The sequence below is a fragment of the Erythrolamprus reginae genome, chromosome 1 (genome assembly GCF_031021105.1).
Source record: "Erythrolamprus reginae isolate rEryReg1 chromosome 1, rEryReg1.hap1, whole genome shotgun sequence".
Taxonomy (NCBI): Eukaryota; Metazoa; Chordata; class Lepidosauria; order Squamata; family Dipsadidae; genus Erythrolamprus; species Erythrolamprus reginae.
This window is the reverse complement of record NC_091950.1, coordinates 293,326,688-293,347,925: the sequence shown is the minus strand read 5'-3', so window position 1 is coordinate 293,347,925 and position 21,238 is coordinate 293,326,688. Positions and strand designations below refer to the sequence as shown.

At 44.4% G+C, this 21,238-nt stretch overlaps 1 protein-coding gene across 4 annotated transcripts in view; it reads left to right on the top strand.

Moving 5' to 3' along the window:
- The first annotated feature begins 6,759 nt into the window (after nt 1–6,759).
- Nucleotides 6,760–21,238, top strand: part of SIM1 (SIM bHLH transcription factor 1) — an 83,141-nt gene continuing 68,662 nt past the window's right edge. For all 4 annotated transcript variants that reach the window (XM_070733270.1, XM_070733269.1, XM_070733267.1 and 1 more), the window contains exons 1-2: nt 6,760–7,047; nt 8,337–8,983. In XM_070733270.1, coding sequence (XP_070589371.1) covers nt 8,809–8,983 — 175 coding nt within the window. In that variant the 5' untranslated portion in view covers nt 6,760–7,047; nt 8,337–8,808. The remainder of the gene's footprint in view (nt 7,048–8,336; nt 8,984–21,238) is intronic.

Below are 21,238 nucleotides of genomic sequence, written 5' to 3'. Positions count from 1 at the left end.
GGAAATCAATACCCTTTCCCTTGTAATATTGACTGGGATCTAACCCTGCTATTTCTCTTAAGTTGTTTATTACTGGCTACACTCACACACTACTTTTTACAATCACACTATTAGTATATTTAGCAGTACATGTTATATTGCTTCACATTACTTCTTGTGTCCCATACACACATCTATTCACTACACACAAGTACTATTACCACTGCAATATGCCCTTAAGAAAAGAAAAGAATTAGCATATGATTGTTAAAACCAGAAAAGGAGAAATAAATATTTCTAATAATAATGTGTTTCATCATTGTGAGTCAGAGCCATTAGAAAACAGGAGCCATACAGGTTTAATAAATCATCATTATCCTCATCTCATAAAGAGACAAAAGCCCTATACCTCCTTGTTAGACTGCTCAGGTTTGTGTCAATTTCTTGCTAGTTAATAAAAAGAAGGGTGACAATGCTGGAGAAAAGGAGAAGAGTGTTTTAGCATATCTAACACAGGGAAGGCAACACATTCACTAGAAATGTGACAAACCCAGGATGGAATCAATGCTCCAGAAACCACATTTGTAACAGCAATCTCTTTTGCCAACAGGAGGAGAAGTGAATAGCACTTAAGTCAAGAGTGGGGATGTGGTCTGAATCTTTAGTTCAGTGTGGCTTATTATTAGGAAAGGGGTACCAATCTGGCAGTGCAATTTTGTACACATCAAATCAAAATATCATTCTTCTGAATTCAACCTATTTCTTGGTAAATGGGAAAAGAACTCCAGTCAACATTTGAATCATCTTCACTTACCCAAAGCTTGTGCTTAAATAAATGAGTATTTGGATCCCAAATCCCTTCTCACTTTGATAGTATTTCCAAAGGGCCCCGTGCAATATGTTGGCATAAACACATCTTTTAAGTTCCTACCTTTTAAATATAAGAAAACTATATTTTCTTTTACTTGTCATTTTATTAGAGTTCTAGAACTGTTATGAATTGTTTTCTATTCAATCAGAAAAGTGAGCTATATATTTTATAAGTACAGTAAAACTGGAAAGTCCATTTCTAAAAAGCATTAGAATGAGGTTCCTCAATAGACTGTAATATAAATATTCCACTTTATTTACTATTCAAAGATAAGATTCTAGTAAAAGTCTAAGCATCCTGGTATCTTCCAGGTATTATGTATATTATTGGGTGTGCTCCCATAATCCCTTGCCATTGTTTATGCTATCTGAATCTTATGGGAATTGAAGTCTAAAACATTTGGCCATTGCCTTATTCTTGTTTTTATGTTATATGGTGACCTGTTCAAACTAAGCAATTTAATTTAAAAAGGGGACAATAGTAGTATCTAAAACACCATATTATTCTATCCTAAAGAATATGCTGCAGAAGATAATAGTAATTTGATTAGTTTACACAATTAACAACTATGATTAAATGAATTACCGAAGGCCAACCAGCAGATTAATTTAAGGCATAGTTGGTTTCTTTATAATTCAACAGGAATAATCTCAATATTTCAACAGGAAAATCTGTTTAAAAATAAAATATGTTTCCAGTAGAGCAGGTTAATAACTGTGGACACATCTATGAAGTTCTCTTGGCTTGCCATTTCTGTCTTTAAGAAGTTTGGCAACTTCTAGTGCAGCCTACAATCTGGCAAGTTTTTTATGGTCTCCTATCAAGACAGTCAGGTCCAAATTTATTTAATTTTTCAAGATTAGTAAAGGGTCGTCAGGTTCCGCCAATTATACTGGTTGTCCTGAGTTGTTAGATAGAAAATCTGTTTTCTGCAAAATTCACTTTGCTGAGCCATTCTCACTTTAAATATATAGAGCTCACCCTAACTCAAACACATAGTCTGGGGGTATAGATAACTGAGCCTTGAACAGAGGTGGATAAATCCAGAGTATTTTCAGATATTTCCTTTCAATCCAATTCTTCCATTTGTGGAAGTGTGTTTTGTGCATGTTAGATTGTCACATGATATTTCCCACTTTACTTCAACAAACCGACACCACTGATTCAGCCACAGTGTTAAATCCTGCAGCAGGACACTCTGCATTTTACCCTTTCTCCAAAATCATTCCCAAAAGAACAGAATGGAAGACTCCCATTTCCTCAAGATACCTGTAGGCTACTGTTTAGTTTCGCACTGGAGCCAAATTTGGTATGAAACATTTCTTGAATTGCTTGGATTTCTCCTGACAAGGTGACTGGGAAAACAAGCTTGTCCTGGCAGAGTTTGTAGTTAAGTATAAAGAATTTTAACTAAGGGGATTCTTGGGCTAGCAAGAGTGCAGGCCAGCAGTTCCGCTCAATAATCCTTTAGGAGTGAGTTTAGGGAATCAAGAAAGATTGGAGACCATTTCAAAACAAGCAATGGTCTTCCTTCCCACAATTATTTCTTAGCCAGGAGTATCCAAAAATTGAGGAGCAATTATGATGGGAGAAAGGTCCCAGAGAGTGGATGTATAATCCCGTGATGGCGAACCTACAGCATGGGTGCCACAGGCAGTACGTGGAACCATATCTGCTGGCACGCAAGCCGTTGCCCTAGCTCAGCTCCAATGTGCATGTGTGTGCCAGCTAGCTGATTTTTGGCTCGAACAGAGGCTCTGGGATGGCGTTTGTGGCTTCCAGAGAGCCTGAGGGAGATGGGGGAGGACGTTTTTACCCAGGGAAGCCTTTGGAGCCTGGGTAGGACAAGACATGAGCCTATTGGGTCCACCAGAAGTTGGGAAACAGGCCAATTCTGACCTCCAGAGGGCCACCAGGGTGTGGGGGATGCTGTTTTCGCCCTCTCCAGGCATTGAATTACAGGTGTGGGCACTCACGCATGTGCTATAGTGTGCCTGCATGCTCTTTCGTCACCTGAGAAAAAAAAGGTTCGCCATCATTGGTCTAACCCAACCAATTCCTATCTCCAAAGGTGGCCCACCAAGGTGGATAAGCCTCTGCTTCTGCCCTTGCCCAATGGGTATCTTGTATTGAAGGACACAGTGACCATTATGCAGCTAGTGCTACCATTCTCTTCCTCAAGCTTGGAACTACAATTCCCATTGGCCATTGAGAACACGGGGGGAGGAGCTTGGTCCCCTCATCATCACCTGAATGGACAGAAGCTGCTATCTTTAAACACCCTTCACCCCTTGGCTCTTCTTCCTGCCACTCTCAGACTTTCCGGAGCCCACGCACAAATGTTGACTCGAGTTTCCGGCTTTCCTTCAGAGCCGGCAAATGGCGGCGGGCCTTTCATAGCCGCGGGCAGGAAACTTCCCAGCAGCCATTGGGATTCCCTGCTGCCAACAACAGACTTGGAAACTAGGCCAACCCGCCAGCCTCGGGAGGCATTTTAAATGCAGTGTTTTACTTCAGAATAAACTTATTCTAGAGGCCGAGTGGCCCTAAAAGAAGGGGGAGGGGAGAGAGAAGGCTCGACATCTCACCACAACTACAGGCCGGCTGTGGAAACGTTAAAAATCCCATGTGGGAAAACGGCTTTTGAGGCACCTACCCGTGTTTGCCATTTTTTCCCCCTCACGTTTTCCCCCCTGTGTGTTTGCCGAGAATTATTCCGCCCTGACCTGCGGCTTCCAGATGGGAGAGGCGGTTTTACTTCTAGGGAGGGCCCAGCGTTTGCTAAGGGCTCTGAATCTTTCCCCTCTCGTTCCTTCTGTCCTCAAGTCCTTCCCTCGACTTGGGACGGCACGGCCACTGAATTATTTTTGGAGGCCTTTCAATGCTGGAACGTGCCTGATTTCTCCTTTGGGATTCAGAATCAGATTCCCGGGCAAATCTGGATGGGACAACTTTAAATGTTATTCCAGCCCCGCCGTTCTCCCGTTTCCTATACACCGCTTGATTCTGCTTTCCTGGTCATTTCATTTTTTGCAGCGGATTAAAAGAAAAGGGGAGGGGGAGATTTGTTTACATTTAGCGCGGGCCGTAAACTGCCAAAATACTGTCAGATGCTAATCGTTTATTTATTTACTTCTTGCCATTTGTGTTTCGGATTTGCTTCTGAGAGGCTCGAGAGACGCGGCCCGAAAGAGTCTCCCTCCATTCGATTTTATTCGCACAACGGTTTGGGGAAGTCAGCTGTGGTGTCCAAGTAGGGTTTTAATCGCGCTCTCCGATCCAGATCCAGCGCTGCAAATAGACTGACTCGTTAACTGTGTTTATTAGAAATCCCGTTAAGATACACGATCGGGATTATATAAACATGCATTAGGATTGAGCTTCGATGGAAAATCGGACTTTCAAAGAAGTGCTCTAAAATTCAGCCACCGGTACTTTAAAAATTAATAATCACATTTGAAGGAATCGGTTGATCGACTGTGTTCGACCTGGGAGTAGGACACTTGTTACATCCACAATAATGGCTTTCTGACTTCACGTCTTTGAAAGAACAATGGGCGTCACAGCCGAAGTGACTGGGAGTATATTTAATATACTTATTTGGTTTTTAACTTATTTTCTCTCCAAAGACTCGCCGTAGATATCGTTTAGGTCAGAAAAGACAGCCCCCGCACACAATTTTACATACACCATTTACACGATCTGATTCTTCACAGAGTGTGTTTTTAACCGTGGGTGCTTGATTAAGTCACATTTCCTTAGGTTCACATAGCACGGTGAGCCACAACTCACAGGTCTAGTTTTATAAAAGATCTTAAGCCCAAACAAAACATTATGGCTTAATGTGTGTGTAAAGCAGATCCTACACGCGCGCGCCCGCGCGAACACAGAAGAGTTTCCTGGTGTTCGCGAACGAGCCGGGCCGAATGGGAACCTTCGCTTCTCGTTCTCACTTATAATGGGATATAATCTTACTTGGCGCTGGTCAAACACCAACGCCTTCGGAGAACACCTGCACCTCACCTCAAAAGGCACCCTTCCGCAATTGCTAAATCCACCAGCTGTTGTGCAAAACAAACGCTGGAGTAAGGGAAAGGAATACCTTTGGAAGCTACTCTGCGCGGTAAGCGGATCCCCATCTAGTCAGTCTGGCTTTCATATCAAGAACCCTGGATCCTCGAAGCCGGTGCAAAATTCACTAGGGTTTTGAGCTTTTCAAACCTCCTTGGACCGTAGGCCCGCGGCCGTCCGCTCCCTTCAAAACCCGAGCAGATAATCTTTTGAACTCACGCATCAAGACAGGAGGCTGCAGGAAAATTTCAGTACAGCGTTCTGCGCTAGATTTGCGTTCGGAGACGCTTGCGATCAAAGCGATCCTGTACCCATGCAGGGGAGCGTGCGAAAATTCGTATTCGGCCCAAAGACAGCTCAGTCTATGCGCACGCATGTTCGAGGGTAACATTGGTCTTTGGGTGTATTTTGGTTGGGGGGGTTGTTTGTTTTTGGTTGGGGTTTTTTCTTTTTTCTTTCTTTCCCCCCTCTTTTTTTTAGTTAACAATTCTGGCGAAGTTAGAGCAGGCGAAGGCGCAGGAGCGTTTTGAGAGATCTGCAGCGTTGCAAGGGCGAAACGATTAGTTTTTTTGCAATTTTGCCGTTTGAAAAAGGAAAGTCGGATTGAAACCCTGCCTACTTAGCGGGAATCAATCGCATTCGATTCAGTGGGATTTTTTCCCCCATTCCAGAAACTAACAGCTCTCTCACGACTTGGCTGAGATTCTGTCTCCAACTTCCCAACACTGCATTTCTTTCTAACCCGGATCGCTACTCTCCTGCCTTCTGCTTTTAAAGAGGAATAAAGTGTTTGGCTGTTCTATTGACCTAAATCCCCAGTTTCTGCCAACACAGATTTTTTTTTTTTCATTTTATTACACCGACAAGCCTGGCGGAATCTGGGTGGGACTGTTCCTGAAATGGAGAAGAGAGGCTTTTAACCGGTGCGTTGGGGAAGGTCGAGTTGTAAGATAGCCAAAATAATTCACGTTATATTCCTTATTCCCCGAAGGAGCACGTTAAGTACCTCAAACCCGAATTCTGCTAATAAACAGAAAGGCGTTTCTGTAGAAAATTTGTAACGGCATCTTTCCAATATCGTGAAATACATTTCCGAGTACTTAGGGTCGGATTCGTTTGAACAAATTCGAGCTGCGGAACTGATCTCTGGGTTGCACTCTCTCGGGTGTTCAGTTGGAGGAAATAACTTTAAAGACCTTCTGAGATTCCAAGTCAGTTCGTACATTAATACAGGTTAAAAGAAAAACGAAAAAAAAAACCTGGTAACCTAGAAGACCTTGCAAAGGAATGACTTTCCACCCCCAAATACTTTGACTTATATTACACGCGTGCATTCTTTTCCCCGTTTCCTACGGCGGCAAGTGACCTGCAAAACCTAACAGAAACTCGATATTTACTTGCGGAAAAGCGGACATTTTGCTACACAGTAGTTGTAGAAAAGTCTTTTGCTACAAACTTTTTCCCATTCTCCTCTTGCCAGAAGTAAAGGCTTTTTTTTACAAAACTGAGCAGACCCACTAAGTTCCCACTTTGCTCTGTTTCCCGGGACTAAAGCAAGCAGCGGCTCGTCCCCTCCCGCCCATGGGTGCTTTCCTGAGCCTCTCTCTGGGAATCCGCTGCAGAAGCGAGCCAGGGCTCCTTTCCCCGCGTCCGCTCGGAGGTCACCGAACTGGACTCGGCTCCGCTGCTTTTCCAGGCCCGCGCAAGGGTAAAAAGGGGCGGCGCCCAGCGCTGGGTGACGTGACTCCGCCGCTCAACCAGTAAGAGGCCGTCCTTTCGGAGCTCTGTCCCAATAGGAAGCCGCCTTGCCGTGTGAGTGGCATTAAGGCCGGGCGGACTTTGAAGCGGGTGCTGAGAAATTGGAAGTTGGGTAAAAAAGCCCTTTTGGCTACCCAGAAGTTTATTGAGGCATTTCTCAGCCGGAAAATTAAGGATTCCTCATTAACGGTCGCTTCCTCTCGATTACCAATCCTGGAGGAGCCGGACAGCAACGTTGGAGGATGGGAAGGCACAGATCCCGCGCTTCCCACCCGTGGGACTTGAAGAACTTTCCCACCTTGGACCGATCTCCCTGATCTTTATTAAAACCTCGCTCGCCGCTGTCACCTTGGGCTTGGGGAGCGCAGGTAGGTGGAGGGGGGGCAGCTGGGGGAGGGAGAAACTGGAGACACCCGGAGGCTGCTGAGATGGGAGGGGGGAGCTGGGCGGGCGAGGGAAAGTAACTCTCGCTTTTGGATCGGCCAGGAGTCACCCTCGCTTTCTTCTCCTGGCCGGTTTAGTCTAGCTGGAAAGATGCGCTTTGGGGCTCTATGTATCTCCGCGCAAGGGGAAAGAAGAGAGGGAAGGCAGGCGGGAGGCCGTTTTAAAAACTCGCACACACCGCAAAAGAGCGATTTCGAAACGTGGTGTGAATGGAAAACGCCGAGCGGTAAGCGATCCTTTTTGCGCTAGGCTTCGGTCGATTTATTGGAGGTGGGAGGTGGGGAAGACCGGTATTATTTACCGTAGGGATCGCCCATCCCCGAGACGTTTAAGTCGGAGCTGCGTGTTTAAATTTTGGAAGTGATAATAACTTCCCAACGGGACTTCGGCCAAAGGCGTTGAGAAAGTTACCCAGGCAGATCAAGTGTTTCGTGGATGGAGAGCTTATATGAGGAAGCTGTCTAGCTTTGGAGCTTAGCTAAAACGAAGCCGACCGTCCCTCAAAGAAAGAGTGGCTGCTAGAAGGAAATTAGAAATTGGTATATGAGCTCATAGTGCTTTTACATCCCTCTCTAAGCGGTTTACATAATCGGCATATTGCCCTCAACAATTTGGGTTCTCATTGTACCCACCTCGGAAGGATGGAAGGCTGAGTCAACCTTAAGTCGTGATGAGATTTGAACTGCTGGACTACAGCTAGCAGTTAGCTGAAGTAGCCTCCATGTTAAGCCCACCTCCAGGCTTAACGTGGAGAAAGGCCAGAGGGAGGAGGGTGGTGTCTCCTCAAGAATTATTACCCGGGAACATTCTTTTCAAAACTCTGGAGCGAAGCTGAAGGTTATTTGGAATCGGTCAGATTCTCAGCCGCAATGGATAACGGATAACTTCATTTTCCGACCGGTATCAAATTCCCTTCGGCATTTTCGTACGGGAGCTTCCAAGGGCCTTTTAAATCCCCTCAACCTGATTCTTTTCCAGCCGTTGCTTAAAAGCAAAAAAAAAAAAAAAGTCTCTCTCTCGGCCTTCCCTTCGCAGCTTTGCGCGGCACCTATAGCAAAATCCTGCGCTGAGTTTCTTCCAGGTATTCGTGGGCTGAATGAAAGGGCGAAGGGATTCCCGCTTTATAGGTTTTGATCAAAAGAGGACCCTTGTCAGAATATTGACCTTTTGACTCTTTCTGTCTCCCCGTCCCGCCGCTATTGTCTTTTCACAGCTGCTTGAAGGAAAGGAGGGCGCCTCAGTCGGCCGATTGCCAAAGGCCTGCGCCTCGAAGCTTGGAGATCCTGAGAAAGAGGAAGGATTGTCCAAAAGCGAAGCGCTATGTCTCCTTGGGCGGAGGAGTTACTTTGGCCAACAGAAAAGGAAGAGAGACGCCAGGGTCCTGGGCTAAATTTCTGAGAGGCCACCACGCCTTTGGGACTCTGGATTCCTCACTTGGTGGGTTCTCGTTGAAATCAAGGGTGTCATATAATAATAATGCCACCCCTTAGGTGGTAAGGCCGATCTGCGCTCGCCTTCTCCCCACTTGAACCCCCAAGAGCCGGAGGTTTTTGGCGAGATGGCTTAGAGAGGGACGCTGATCCAAGCCGAGGGAGCTGGCGATGCTTTGCTGGGCGTGATCTTTCTCCTTGGATCTTGCATCTGCGGAGCTGGCCTGATCGCAGAGGAGGAGAAAGCAAAGCACCATGAAAGAGAAATCCAAAAATGCTGCCCGAACTAGGCGGGAGAAAGAAAACAGCGAATTTTACGAACTGGCCAAGCTTCTGCCTTTGCCTTCGGCTATCACCTCGCAATTGGACAAGGCCTCCATCATTCGGCTCACCACCAGCTACTTAAAAATGAGGGTGGTCTTCCCGGAAGGTAAGTAGCATACCCCTCCTGAGCCTTTCATCTCTCTAATGCCTTAGGGAGAGTGGAACCAATAGGGTTACTCTTCCAGGATGGGCCCACCTTGCCACTTTTCTCTGCTGGAAAGAACTTCCAGAAGGATTGACTAAGCTCAAGACTCCAGTGAAAACTTACCTATTCTTAGGGGCAGAAGTTGTGTGGGTTTTGCAAGAAGGTTCTCTGGAGACTTTCCTCTTTTGTCTGCTGCTACTACTTCCTCCTCCTCTCCCCCTCCCCATCTAAACCCTTTCCTCTTTGGTACATAGGACCTGTTTGTCTGGGGGGAACCAGAGGCACCTCTGTCAACACAATGAAGCCGGGACCGCAGCTGCCACTTCCAAGTGACTAAAACAAACAAACTATCCCCCCCACCCCTCTTCCCCCCCCCATCCAAACCACGTGGATTGCCCCAACGGGCATCTCCCTCGTATTTAACGATAGAAAAAAAATGGGAGGAGGGAAAAGGAAGGCAAGAAATTAATACCAAGCTAAATGTTGACCCAGAATCCTAAGTCCTGGTTTCTATTGTGTGGACACCTCCAGGCGAGGGAAGGAAGAGAGATGCACAAGAAAGAAAAATCAAATGTAAATATGTATGGAGGTGGCACATCTGGGTCGAATATGCATGATCCTCTGTTTGGAGAGAGAGTCTTTGCCTAGGTTCTGTGCCCAGGTGGTTAGGGAAATAAAACCCCTTCCTTGGAATAAGGTGTTTTTGGCTCAGAAAGTCATATTTCATCCTGAGATGGACATGTTCTTATCTTTAGTGTGGGAAAATACTCTTGTCATGCCTGACACAGGATGGAAATAAAAACCTAGAATGAGAAAGAATCAGGGAACGCCACACTGAAGAAAATGAGGCCAGAAATTGGAATATGAGACTCTTTTTTGGATCTCTGACCAACCTCTAAAGAAAAAAACACACAAATTCTTATAAGTATGTAGAGCATACATCTCTAAGGAGCTACTAGTGAAGTGTGACATTTTTCACTAGAAAAATTCTAGTGAATTTTCAAAAAAATTATCTTCTTTACATTATATTTCTTCTGCAGCGCCCAAATTCCAATTCTCTCTATAATTATTACCGTTTCCTAGAGTAAAAGTCCCGGTAGTTCTGTAAAAGTTTTAAAAAATTTTAAAAAGTTAAAAAGACAAAGATGTTCAGAATTTACTTGGAATAGTATAATGAGACAGTCCTATGTAGATTTATTCGGAAAACCGATGTAGGATTCACATATAAATTTATTCTCAGTGGGTTTAAATTTTTCCAGGGATTTGTTTTGTGTAGCAACCAGGGATTGGAAAAAGTCAGCAAAAATGGCCATTGAGGCTTGTGGTTTTTTTCCTCAGTGGAGTTTATGGACACGTGTAATATTTTAGATACAAACATGTTATGAACCAGACTTTTTTTAAAAAAAACAGTAGAAAGAGATTTGTATTTCCACATCTGTTCATGAAAATGAATTTTCAATCAATTTGTCAAATTAGAATTTAACAGAAACTGAATCTTTATCCTGTTGCCTTTGAAGTTTTTACAAACCCTTTAAAATGGAAGTTCTTTCCAAGTTAGCTTGTGGTGTAAACACAGAACATATGTATACGTTTTGGGATCGGAACAACAAAGTAACTAGATTTGAGACTGGGGTTTTAGCTGTTTTTCCGTCCAATACCGCGTATTAACACGACAGCCAAGCTGTTTGCGCGGTAGGAGGCCCAGGTTATATTTCTTTAAGCCTTCAAGAGGCGCAGAATTGAACAAGCCGCGCTAAAAAGGAGCGCGGGGAAGGCACAAGCGCTTTATTTGGGCTGGATCGCGACCAGGCAAATACAATAATGGAAAGGGCTATTTATTGCCATGGGTTTGCTATGCGCTGGAACCTTTTGAAATCAACTTTCCGTTGCATTCCAGCACGGTTTTTGGTTTTGTTTTGGTGCCAAGCAGCCGAAGATTTCGAGAATCCGCGTATTTACGGCGGTTTACAACGGGGGCTGAATGAGCGGGATATAAAAGCAATTAATTTGTTTCGCAAGGAAGCCTCTTTTGCTTTCAGTGGAAATGGTCTTGCGGGGTCCTTTTGGGAAATGGAAAAAAAATCCAGGGAAAAACGGATTATTTCTCCACCTGATGCTCACCTTGCACCCGGAGACCGAAAACCGCTAAAGAAGGTGACCGAATTGCTCTGTCGCCTTGGGGGGGGGGGGGGACACAGCAACATGGCATATATATATTTTTAAAAAGACAGGCTGCAGTGTTTTAGATGCCCCTCTGTCCGGTGTGTAGGTGAGAACCTTTGCAAGAAAGCGAAGGAGGCAAAGGCACGGGAGCTTTGATTTTTAAACCCATCTGCATCTCTTCGGAGAGCTTTGCTGCAGGTCACCTTCCAGGTGAATTCAAAAGGGATGCTCTGAGGATCTCCGGATGTTTAGACCGGTTGGGGCGTTTTTGTTCGGGAGGGGGGACGGAGGGAAAGGGAGCCAACCGGTAAGACCTGGCGCGACTTCTTCCAAGACGATTAAGCCGCGCTTTTCCCACCGCTCGGATCTCGGCGGGGCTACCTCGGCTGCGTGCTCCGCGGCGGATCTGCTCAATTACGCGCGTCTCCCCGGCGGGCTTGTTAAGACCAGGAAAAGCATCTGGTGCGGCTTGTAGGTTGCGAGTAAATCAGAGCGGCCAGAGGAGAGTCCCGGCTCCTCCCGGCTTGGAAAGCCGCCGAATATCTGGGCAGGGAGGGGGGCGAGAGACGGGCTGGGGAGGAGAGGTTAAGCCTCCGGGGGATTCGCGGGCGGCCAAGGACGAGCCCGGTGGAAGCCGCTGGACTCGACGCGCGCGGGGACTGAGCGGTTGCACTGGGGAAGCCGGAGAGCCGCTGCGATGCTTGAAGGCGCTTTGGTAGAACGAGTGTTGGCTAAAGAGAAACGGACTTCTGATGGTACTTTTTCTTAAAAGAGGACCTGCTGTGTCCGCGGTGGAGGTGATCAGAAAGCGGCCCCGGTTTTTTCAAGCGTTCGAATCCCCTGAAATCTATCCCGGCCTGAACCAAGTCATTGGCTGGGAAAGTAAGTGTGTGTGTGTTCTGTTTCCCCTCCAGGTAGTTGTGGCACCTTATTTAAGTCGCGGTTTTCTGTTGCCTGCCTCCCCTCGGATTCTTCTTCGGGCCCGACCGCAGTTCGATCCCGCGTTTATCTTGTTCTTAAAGCAAGAACAACCCCGCTCTCTTGTTCTGAAGCAAGAATGGTCCTGGCAGCCCTCTCCTTCTCACTCCCCCCCCCCTCTCGGGACAGGTTTCTTAAAACCCGGGAGTCAGGCGAAGTAATGGCCGGCCGGCCGGGAATCCACAGCATTTGCCCGAAGAAAACTTCGGAGGAATAGAGAAGAGAAAGGTGGAGGAGGGCTGGGTCAGCGGGCAGAAGCTTTGAGATTGCCTGTGTGCTGTAGGAATCGATACGAACCAATATTGGGCCAGAAGGGGAAAAAAGCGACAGTGAATATCGGATTCCAAACACGCACCTGGATTCTAAATCCCATCGATTCCCAGGTAGCTTCCTTTGTTTTCAGCAAGCGGGTGGGGTCCCCACCTTACAAGATTGAGCCTTCCAATATTTGCTCGGCGCTAAGTCCCATCGATTTTCAGTGAAGCCTATTTATTTCCAAGAAGGATCTGAGTAGCAGCCACCTTCCGGCTTGTATGTAAGGGCCTCACCCATTTACCTATGAAGTTAAAAAAAACCCTTTGCTTTAAACCTACATAGGGGACAGAGCAAGCCCCTTCCGGATCCCCAACACAACTGTATGAGAAAGGAGAGGATCTCGAGGGGAAGGGTGAATTAGGCGCCAGATTGTCGAAAAAGAAGAGGAGGAGGCGGCAATTTTGACGGACAAGTTCTAGATTCACTCTTTTGCGGATACCTTAGCGTGCAAAAGGGAAGAGGTAGATACGTTTGAAGGCGTCGGTTGAAGAGAAGGGCTGACAACCTTCCCCAGCGAAAAGCTGAGGCTGAGAGATGGGCTAGATGTCCCAGGTTGGATCAGGCTATGGCCTCAAAGGCCGAGCTGGGTTCAACTTCTCTCGCCAGCCCTCGACTCTGGCGGGGCCTGCTCAGCAAACTATCCCAGGGATCCGAGAATTCTTAGCTCGTTTGCATTGGAAAAGGGGGGGTTGAAAACATTTGAAACCCCAGGGAATCGGCAGGAGTTCTGGTGAATTAGAAAGTCACCTAGTCCTAATCATCTTCGTAGTCTCCTCCTCCTCCTCCAACAAACCCCCTATACTGCTCAAAAAATAAAGGGAGCACCCAAATAACCCATCCTAGATCTGAATGAATGAAATATTCTCATTGAATACTTTGTTCTGTACAAAGTTGAATGTGCACAACAGCATGTGAAGTTGAGAGTCAATCAGTGTTGCTTCCTAAGTGGACAGTTTTACTTGATTTACTTGGAGTTATATTCCGTTGTTGAAGTGTTCCCTTTTATTTATTTATTTCTTTTGAGCAGTGTAGAAAGAAATCTGCGGCTGTTTTTAAGACTTCAACTTTTATTTTGCCACAATGTTCCATGAATTCGGTTCGTTCAATAACATTGATACACCCAAGTTGTCGACGCATCCGTTTTCTGCAAATGGGCAGCACCCATTGTGCTGGGAACGGGGCTCTGGGATTTTCTGCTAGAGTCCTTTCACGATTTTTTAAAATAGGGAAACAAGTCAACCGTTGCACTGAAACGGCATTACTGTATCCTTTTGCCTACTAGGAAGGCGTGGTTTAATACTGGCAGGTAGGCAGGTGGAACCCCCTGGGTTGTCCCTTTCTTAAAAATTAGAACGTGATCATCCAACGCAGAAAAGCATTAGCCCGGTTCCGCGGAAAGGCACCTACCGTGAGGAAGGTGCATACTTCTCTCTTACACATCACCGGGTGGATATAAAGAGGAGCGTTTAGCGGCACCTTTCCCTCGTTTAACCATCTGACCTAAGTCGTAAAACAGGCTTTCCTCGAACCGGCTTTTGTGCAAAGGTGCTTGGAGGTTGGCTCATGCGCCAGTTGGGGACGATGGGAGCTGTGGCCCACCGCATCTTAAAGGCTCAGATCGAAAAAGGGTGAGGTAGAGCGCGCACAATGGTCTGTGTTAAAGCCCCCACCCTTCCGCCTTTGGGTGATAACCCCGAGGGAAATGGGAGGTGGAGGGATGGAGGAAGGAAGGAAGGAAGGAAGGAAGGAAGGAAGGAAGGAAGGAAGGAAGGAAAAAGCGGCGGTCGGTTTGCTGGGAAAGAGATACACAGAAAGGGGAGTGCTTTATTTTTAGTGCTGAACTGAGAGGGAGTTAAAATGCTATTTTTTAAAGTGGGGGCGCCCTTCAAATATTTGCATTTTGCATCCGGTTTGGTGCTTTCATTAAGGAGAGCTACATAGGGAGCTAACCCCCAAAAAAACCCCGTCCTTTCGAGATCTGGAAGGTTTTTCTCGAATCCCGAGCAGCAGGAGGAAGCGCTGGGGTTGGGGATGGAGAGGTAAGGATCCTGGAAATGCAATCGCAGGGACCTTTCCACCGCGGCAGGAGCCCTTCTTCCAAAGCCAATTCGCTCCCTAAAACCGAGACCGCTGGTTCCTCCATAGGGAACCGCTTCCTCCCCTCCCCATCCGGGGACTCAAAAGTTGCGCCCAAATTCCCTCTCCACTTTTCCTTCATTATACTACAATAGCATGTAGACTTATATACCACTTCATAGTGTTTTTACAGCACTCTCTAAGCAGTTTACAGAATCAATATATTGCCCCCAACAATCCGGGTCCTCATTTTACCCACCTCGGAAGGATGGAAAGCTGAGTCAACCTTGAGCCTGGTGAGATTTGAACTGCTGAACTAGAAGTAATGCAGAGTTCGCTATCCTTTACTCTCCTCCGGAGTGCGGAAAAAAACTGCGGAATAAAGAAGGAAGGTATTCTTGCGATTGCTTCTGGGAGGTGTTTTTTTAAAAAAAAGAAATTAAAAGCTCAATTTGTGGTGACATAACAACTCCTGAAGTTAGGGACCCGGTGATTGGATTTATGGTTTTGATTTGGGTTTTTGTTTTTTGCAATTGTGGTGCCCTTCGCTTGATGCGAATATGCCCCTAGTGCAGAAATAATGAAAACTTTCCCAAAATCATTGTTTACTTACTGTTTTTTTTAAAGAAAGAAAATAAAAAAAATTGTGGTAGACTGATTTGATTCCTGAAGTAAGTGACCAGGGTAGTATATTATTTCAACTGCACTTCGGCTCAGAAATAAATCTCAAATAAGTTCTCAATTCTCTCTTTTTCCTCATGTAAATGTAGGCCATTTAAAATTGTTTTCTGAAATTATTGAATGTGTGAAAGCGGCTTAGATTTTCACCACTAAAGGCATGGTTATTTTCAGAGACAGAAGAAAGGGAAGCAACTTTCGTTTCCCATGTGGGTGATTGAATGTTGTTTTTCTTGCTGCTCAGAGAAAGGGTTGAGCCTCGGGTTTCAGTGTTTATTTTCTTACAGACGTTTTTCTCATTTAAGCTAACCTTTGTTTAATTCCAGTTTTGATCTGGACTTGAAATGTGAAGTGCAAAACGAAAGCCCCCCCCCCGCGCAGAATTGCTACAGGAGTAGATTTATGGCAGAAGAAAATAGAGATCAGACTGATTGGCAAAGAGTATGTATGTATGTATGTATGTATGTATGTATGTATGTATGTATGTATGTATGTATGTATGTATCTTCGGGACCGCCTCCTGCCGCACGAATCCCAGCGACCGGTTAGGTCCCACAGAGTTGGCCTTCTCCGGGTCCCGTTGACTAAACAATGTTGTCTGGCGGGACCCAGGGGAAAAGCCTTCTCTGTGGGGGCCCCGACCCTCTGGAACCAGCTCCCCCCTGAGATTAGGATTGCCCCCAACCTCCCTGCCTTTCGTAAACTCCTTAAGACCCACCTCTGCCGTCAGGCATGGGGGAACTAAAACACCTCCCCCTTGCCCATGTTGTTTGTTGATTGATTGACTGTGTGCCTGTTTTTTATATATACTGTTTTTATGAGATTACTAATTTTAAATTGTAATTATATTGGTGGGCATTGGATTTGGTATTATGTACTGTGCTGTTTTTTATTATTGTTGTGAGCCGCCCCGAGTTTGCGGAGAGGGGCGGCATATAAATCCAATAAATCTAATCTAATCTAATCTAATGTATGTGTAGGGAGGGATTGAGCCTGTCTTTTGCCAAAATGGGCTTTTAAAATCATAGTAAAATTCATCATCGGTCCTGCTTCTGGTTTTCCCTTGATGGATGTTTGTCTGAAATATGAAAAACGTCTTTTCCTTTGTTGCTGTTTGCATGAAAAATCTGAGTAGCATTTTACAGCCCAATAAAACCTGTTTACCCATTGTCCTGGTAAAATATGATTCTGCTCTCTACAGGTAATAACAACCCATGATTTCACTCACAGCCATCTTTATTTGGAGAAAGCTGCTTCTGTTTTTCTTTTCACCAGACAAGTGATAAGCCATGGTCCTCATCAGATTTCAGCATAAGAAAAATCAAACTGTATCATTGTATAATTATTGACATAAAAGTAAATTGATTATTTTATAGGTGCATGCTAGAGAGCCTGTTTACAATTGGAATTGTAAATATTTTGTGATTTCATTGATCACTTATTTACGATTGTTTGTTTTGGGGAAAAATAGGTCAGATTTTTCTCTACCATCATAGCCAGGTGCTGTGATCACTGGATAAGAAACTGAATTGCAGGACAGGGAATGAGCAAGATGGCATTTGGTTTGGCAGCCCCCACTTTCAAAGTGGTGGGGACTTTGCTTTTAAAAAAAAAAAAATTAAAAGCTCCCCCTCCTCCTTTTTCAAGGCCACTGTTCATTTATGGATGGGAAGGCTTATTTTCAATCTAAAGTGAGAATACATTAAAGTAAACAGCCGAAAAGGATCAATTGTATGCCATAAGCCTTGCTTAGGAGATTGGTTTTCATTTCAGTCCAGATCTGACTGCTTGGCTTAAGGTTTGAAGAGATCCTTTCTCTCCAGCTATTTTGTTTCCTGTCCACAGGTCAGCAGAGATAGATATATTTAAGGATCAGGGATGCCCACACAGCCTGGTCAAAAAATTCAAGATGGCAGCTACAATGGTGTGCACGTAAAAATGGCAGAAGTGCCATTTTGACCACCCTAGGCAGGCAGACTCTCCTGCTGAGGAGTGCTTGTGATCTCACAGGCTCCTGTCAAACCAACACAGCCCCTCCCCTGGTAGGAAAGAAAGGGGCACTGAGCGTTTGAGGTCTGGGCCTAGATGCAGAGGGCTGAGCTCAAGGGCATCTGCAAGAGGTAGCATGGATGGGCAAATGAGAAGAATTAGGTGGTCTGCTTCCTCTGATGGTGAAGCCTTTGGAACTTGTGCCAGATGCTTGTAGATGTGCATCAGAAATAGATTGGGTTTAGGGGCTTTACGGGAAGGAAGGCACACTTGGAGTTTTCCAGTCAATCCACTTTGTTAAAAAAAAATAAAAACCACCAATTTCTCTTCCTTCACCCGGGAAGAATGAAATCCTCCTGGGTCAAATAAGAATTAAGAGGAAAGGTCAGCATTAGGGAGGGTTTCTTCATTAGCAATTTATAGCATCACCCAGCCCTTGTCCTGGCACTATAAACCCTGTCTGCCTTAATGATCAATTGCCAGGGCCATGACTGGACTACACTATAAATTTAGTGTGATAATCCTCCAATTGCCTACCAGGTCTTAAAAAAAAAAAGCTTCCATGGCTCCAGGCTGAAAGGATTGTGCAGAAGCAGCCCAACAGCCGAATTTTCTCAGTGGGCTATGAAAACACCTGACTGGAGGAGAATAAGGTAGATAAAAGAGCCTGGCCAGAGATAACTCCATCCCTCTCTTTTATCACCTGTTCAAGAAAGTGAATAATATCAGGCAGTGTCAAATAGATCCATCTTTCCAAACTTTAACTGAGGAAGATGGCATCTCTTAGACATATTTTAGACAGTTAGACACCATATCTAAGAGTGCTTTTGTCTGTTTTCCTTAAGGTGATCCAAAATCTTCAGGCTAACTAACAAGCAGTACCCTGTGGAATGGCCTGGTATTTGTACAGCCTTTTCAATAAAAGCTCTCCAGTGCCTATGTACAATACACCCAGGGCTATTTTAAACATTTTAGGACTACTGGCCAAAAGATAGACTAATTCTCTGAGAGTTTATTTAAATCCTTGAAAGCCCCACTTTGATCTTAATTAATGCCTTACAAAAAGAATCTCAATGGACAGACAGAATTCAGTCTTTCTTTTTAGGAGAACAAGCAGATTCTGACTTCAGCAGATTAGACTAGTTGACCTCTAAAGCCCTTTCCAAACATGTGATTTAGTACTAAACCTGGATCAAAAGAGTTTGGAAGACATGTTTTAAAGACATTTGTGGGAGTCAGTGCTGAAAGGAAACTTGCCATGCCACAAAGAACTTTGTGAAGTAGACCTTCTTGAAGGTCAATACATCCTATGAATAATAACAATCTTCAGAAAGTTGAAGAGTTGTCCCATAAACGTGTGATTTGATTTTCTAGTGTCCCAAGAAGGCAGGTCCAGAAAACAGGGCTTAAAACTACTAGGGTAAATGTCAGGAAACACTTGCTGATTATAGGAGTCATTCAGGTGAGTGACTTCCATTCCACCATTCCAGGAGAATCAGCTGCCAAACAAAATGAGTTCTTTTTTGTTGAAGTCATTAAACAGTGGCTGGATGGTCACCCATCATAGATGCGCCAGAGGATCCTGCATCTAGCAAGGGGTGGACTAGGTGTCCTCTACAATTTCTCTCAACGCTGTCCACTTTAGCATTTCTCCAACTCCAACCTATATATGAACACATTAAGTCTGCCTATCTTCATTACTGAGGCATTAGTACATAGAACTGGCTGCTTTTATAAGATCTCATGAATTTCAGCTGAGAAAATAAAATCAAGGCTGACCAAAAATCTTCCAGATACTTCTGAGCTTGTTTAACATTGTTCCAGGCACCAGGAGCAGATTTTTGCTTTAGCTAGTAGGTGAGCCTGGTTGAAAGCCTCCAGCAAGCTAGTGGATTCGCAGGGAAAAGAACAAAGAGTGAAGCTTGAGCCATAATTCTCTTAAGTTGAAGTCACCAGAAACTGTGGTGAAAATTTATCTTCTTAGGACAAAAAAATGTGATAGCAGTTGTGTGATTTGCAGGAGAAGCAAAAGGTACTATTTCAGAATTCACACCAAGTTAAGGACCAGATCAAGTGAGGGCCTTTAGCTACAGTTAAATGCATGAGAAGTTATCTTTAGTTATACAATAGGAGGCATATCCATAATCATTGAATTCAGTAGAGGAGGTTTGTTTCTCACTGAAGTGCAATTGTTCCCCATCAGGCTTGCCCAATTAGATATTGTCCTGTCTTCTTTGTTCAAAGAGGAAACTTTTTCTGCCTACAGAAAGGATGGGTCTCTCCTCCTTTCTTGATGCTATATTGTTCCAGGTGAAGATAAGTTTTGTTAGGACTACATGAGAATCTGAAATGGATAGTTCTGTCTCCTTTATCACCTCTTTGCAACCAATCCTAAAGGTTGAAGGGGCTTAATTCCCACATCACATTAATCCATATCTTATTTAACTATAAATAATTGAATAAACCACCAGACTTGATTCACACAATATGCCCAGTCAAAATAAAACCATATTATGTTGTGTGAATTCATCCCAGAATCACTTCTAAAACCTGTAACAGGTGTAGAAAAAAAATCCAGGACACAAACACCCAAATACCATAGCTTAAGGGAAAGTTTTCAAAGAAAATATTTGTTGAATAATTTCTGCTTGAAGTGACAGATTCATGACCGTGAATAGTAATTCCAGTTGTGCCCAGCCTTCTCAGCAGCCTTAGGGTTTTCTGCTAAACTCACATTTCATACGCTTGACTCCGCAAAATTCTGTGGTTGGCCTCAAAAGAAAAATGGCCCATCCTTCACTTCTTTCCAGATGGGTTTCAAAGCAATTACCACGATGACTTGGAATTCTGGGAGTTGTAGTTTTCCCAGGTATAGATGGGGCCATTTTGGAGAAGATTGAGATATGGAAGCATTTCTCAATTTCAACAACTTTTAAGTTGTGTGGAATTTAAGTTGAAGTGAATACATTTTGGAGTTGCTGGGGTTGAGAAACAATGTTGTGCAGGGTAATTTAGATTACAATCTTTTGTGTGTGTGTTTTGTGTGAGTCTATTTTTGATTTATTTTATGCTGACCAAATTCTCTTAAGAACTAGGTACACAAATAGCATTCTACTACAAGAATCTGTAACACTGATTATAGATAAGTACGATTGGATGAAATCAATGCAGGAGAATCCAACTGAAGGCAAAAATGAAGGAAGGTGCAAGAGAGGGGAAAGAAGATCCTACCATCATGGGGAGCTCTGCAAAATCTCTGGTTGAATTAGGATTGCAGGCTAGGTGAATTGGCTGCCTGTAACTTCAATGTCTGTGGGATGTCCCCTCCTCACCAGCTGAAGGAAGAAAAGGATGGGAATTCATCTGTCTGCATACACTAGATAGCCTTCCTCCATGCCGGCTGTTCCTGAAGCATCTTTTGAAAGACTCACTAGCACTTTGAACATAGCAAAAGCACTACAGAAATGCAAAAGGAGCTGATCTCTAAAATGCCTCAAATATCTAAGACTCAAAGCCCAATCCTCATCTTAATTTGGTCATAGCTGCTTATTGCCAAGGTTTCAAGTAATAAGATATAGATTTGGCCAGGCCAGCTTCAGGGTTGACACTTATCCTTTAAATGTTAACCCCTGCAAGTCCTTCTCTTTATGCTTTATGTTTAACAGTGTTTAGTAGAACACAAATAGCTATTCTATTTTTGTACAGAGCAACTCTCGAAAAGGCTGATTACTTTCTAGGTCAGCTCCATCTTTTGCAAGTTCACCTAGAAGTAAGTTTCCGAGTTCAATAGAGGTTACTCCTATTTTTACTGTAGTCTTAGATCATTTTAAAGCAGGTTTTTCTCCTAGGTCTCCTGTGAAAGGAGGAGAGACAAGTAAATAGTCATGCATCTACTAAGCCTTCAGAACTGATTTTAAAACAATAAATTGCTAGTTTATTGGAGAACAGTGTCTTCAAGACATGCTTCACTGTGATTTACTTTCCATTTATCAATTAACCTTACTTTCTAGCTTCTTT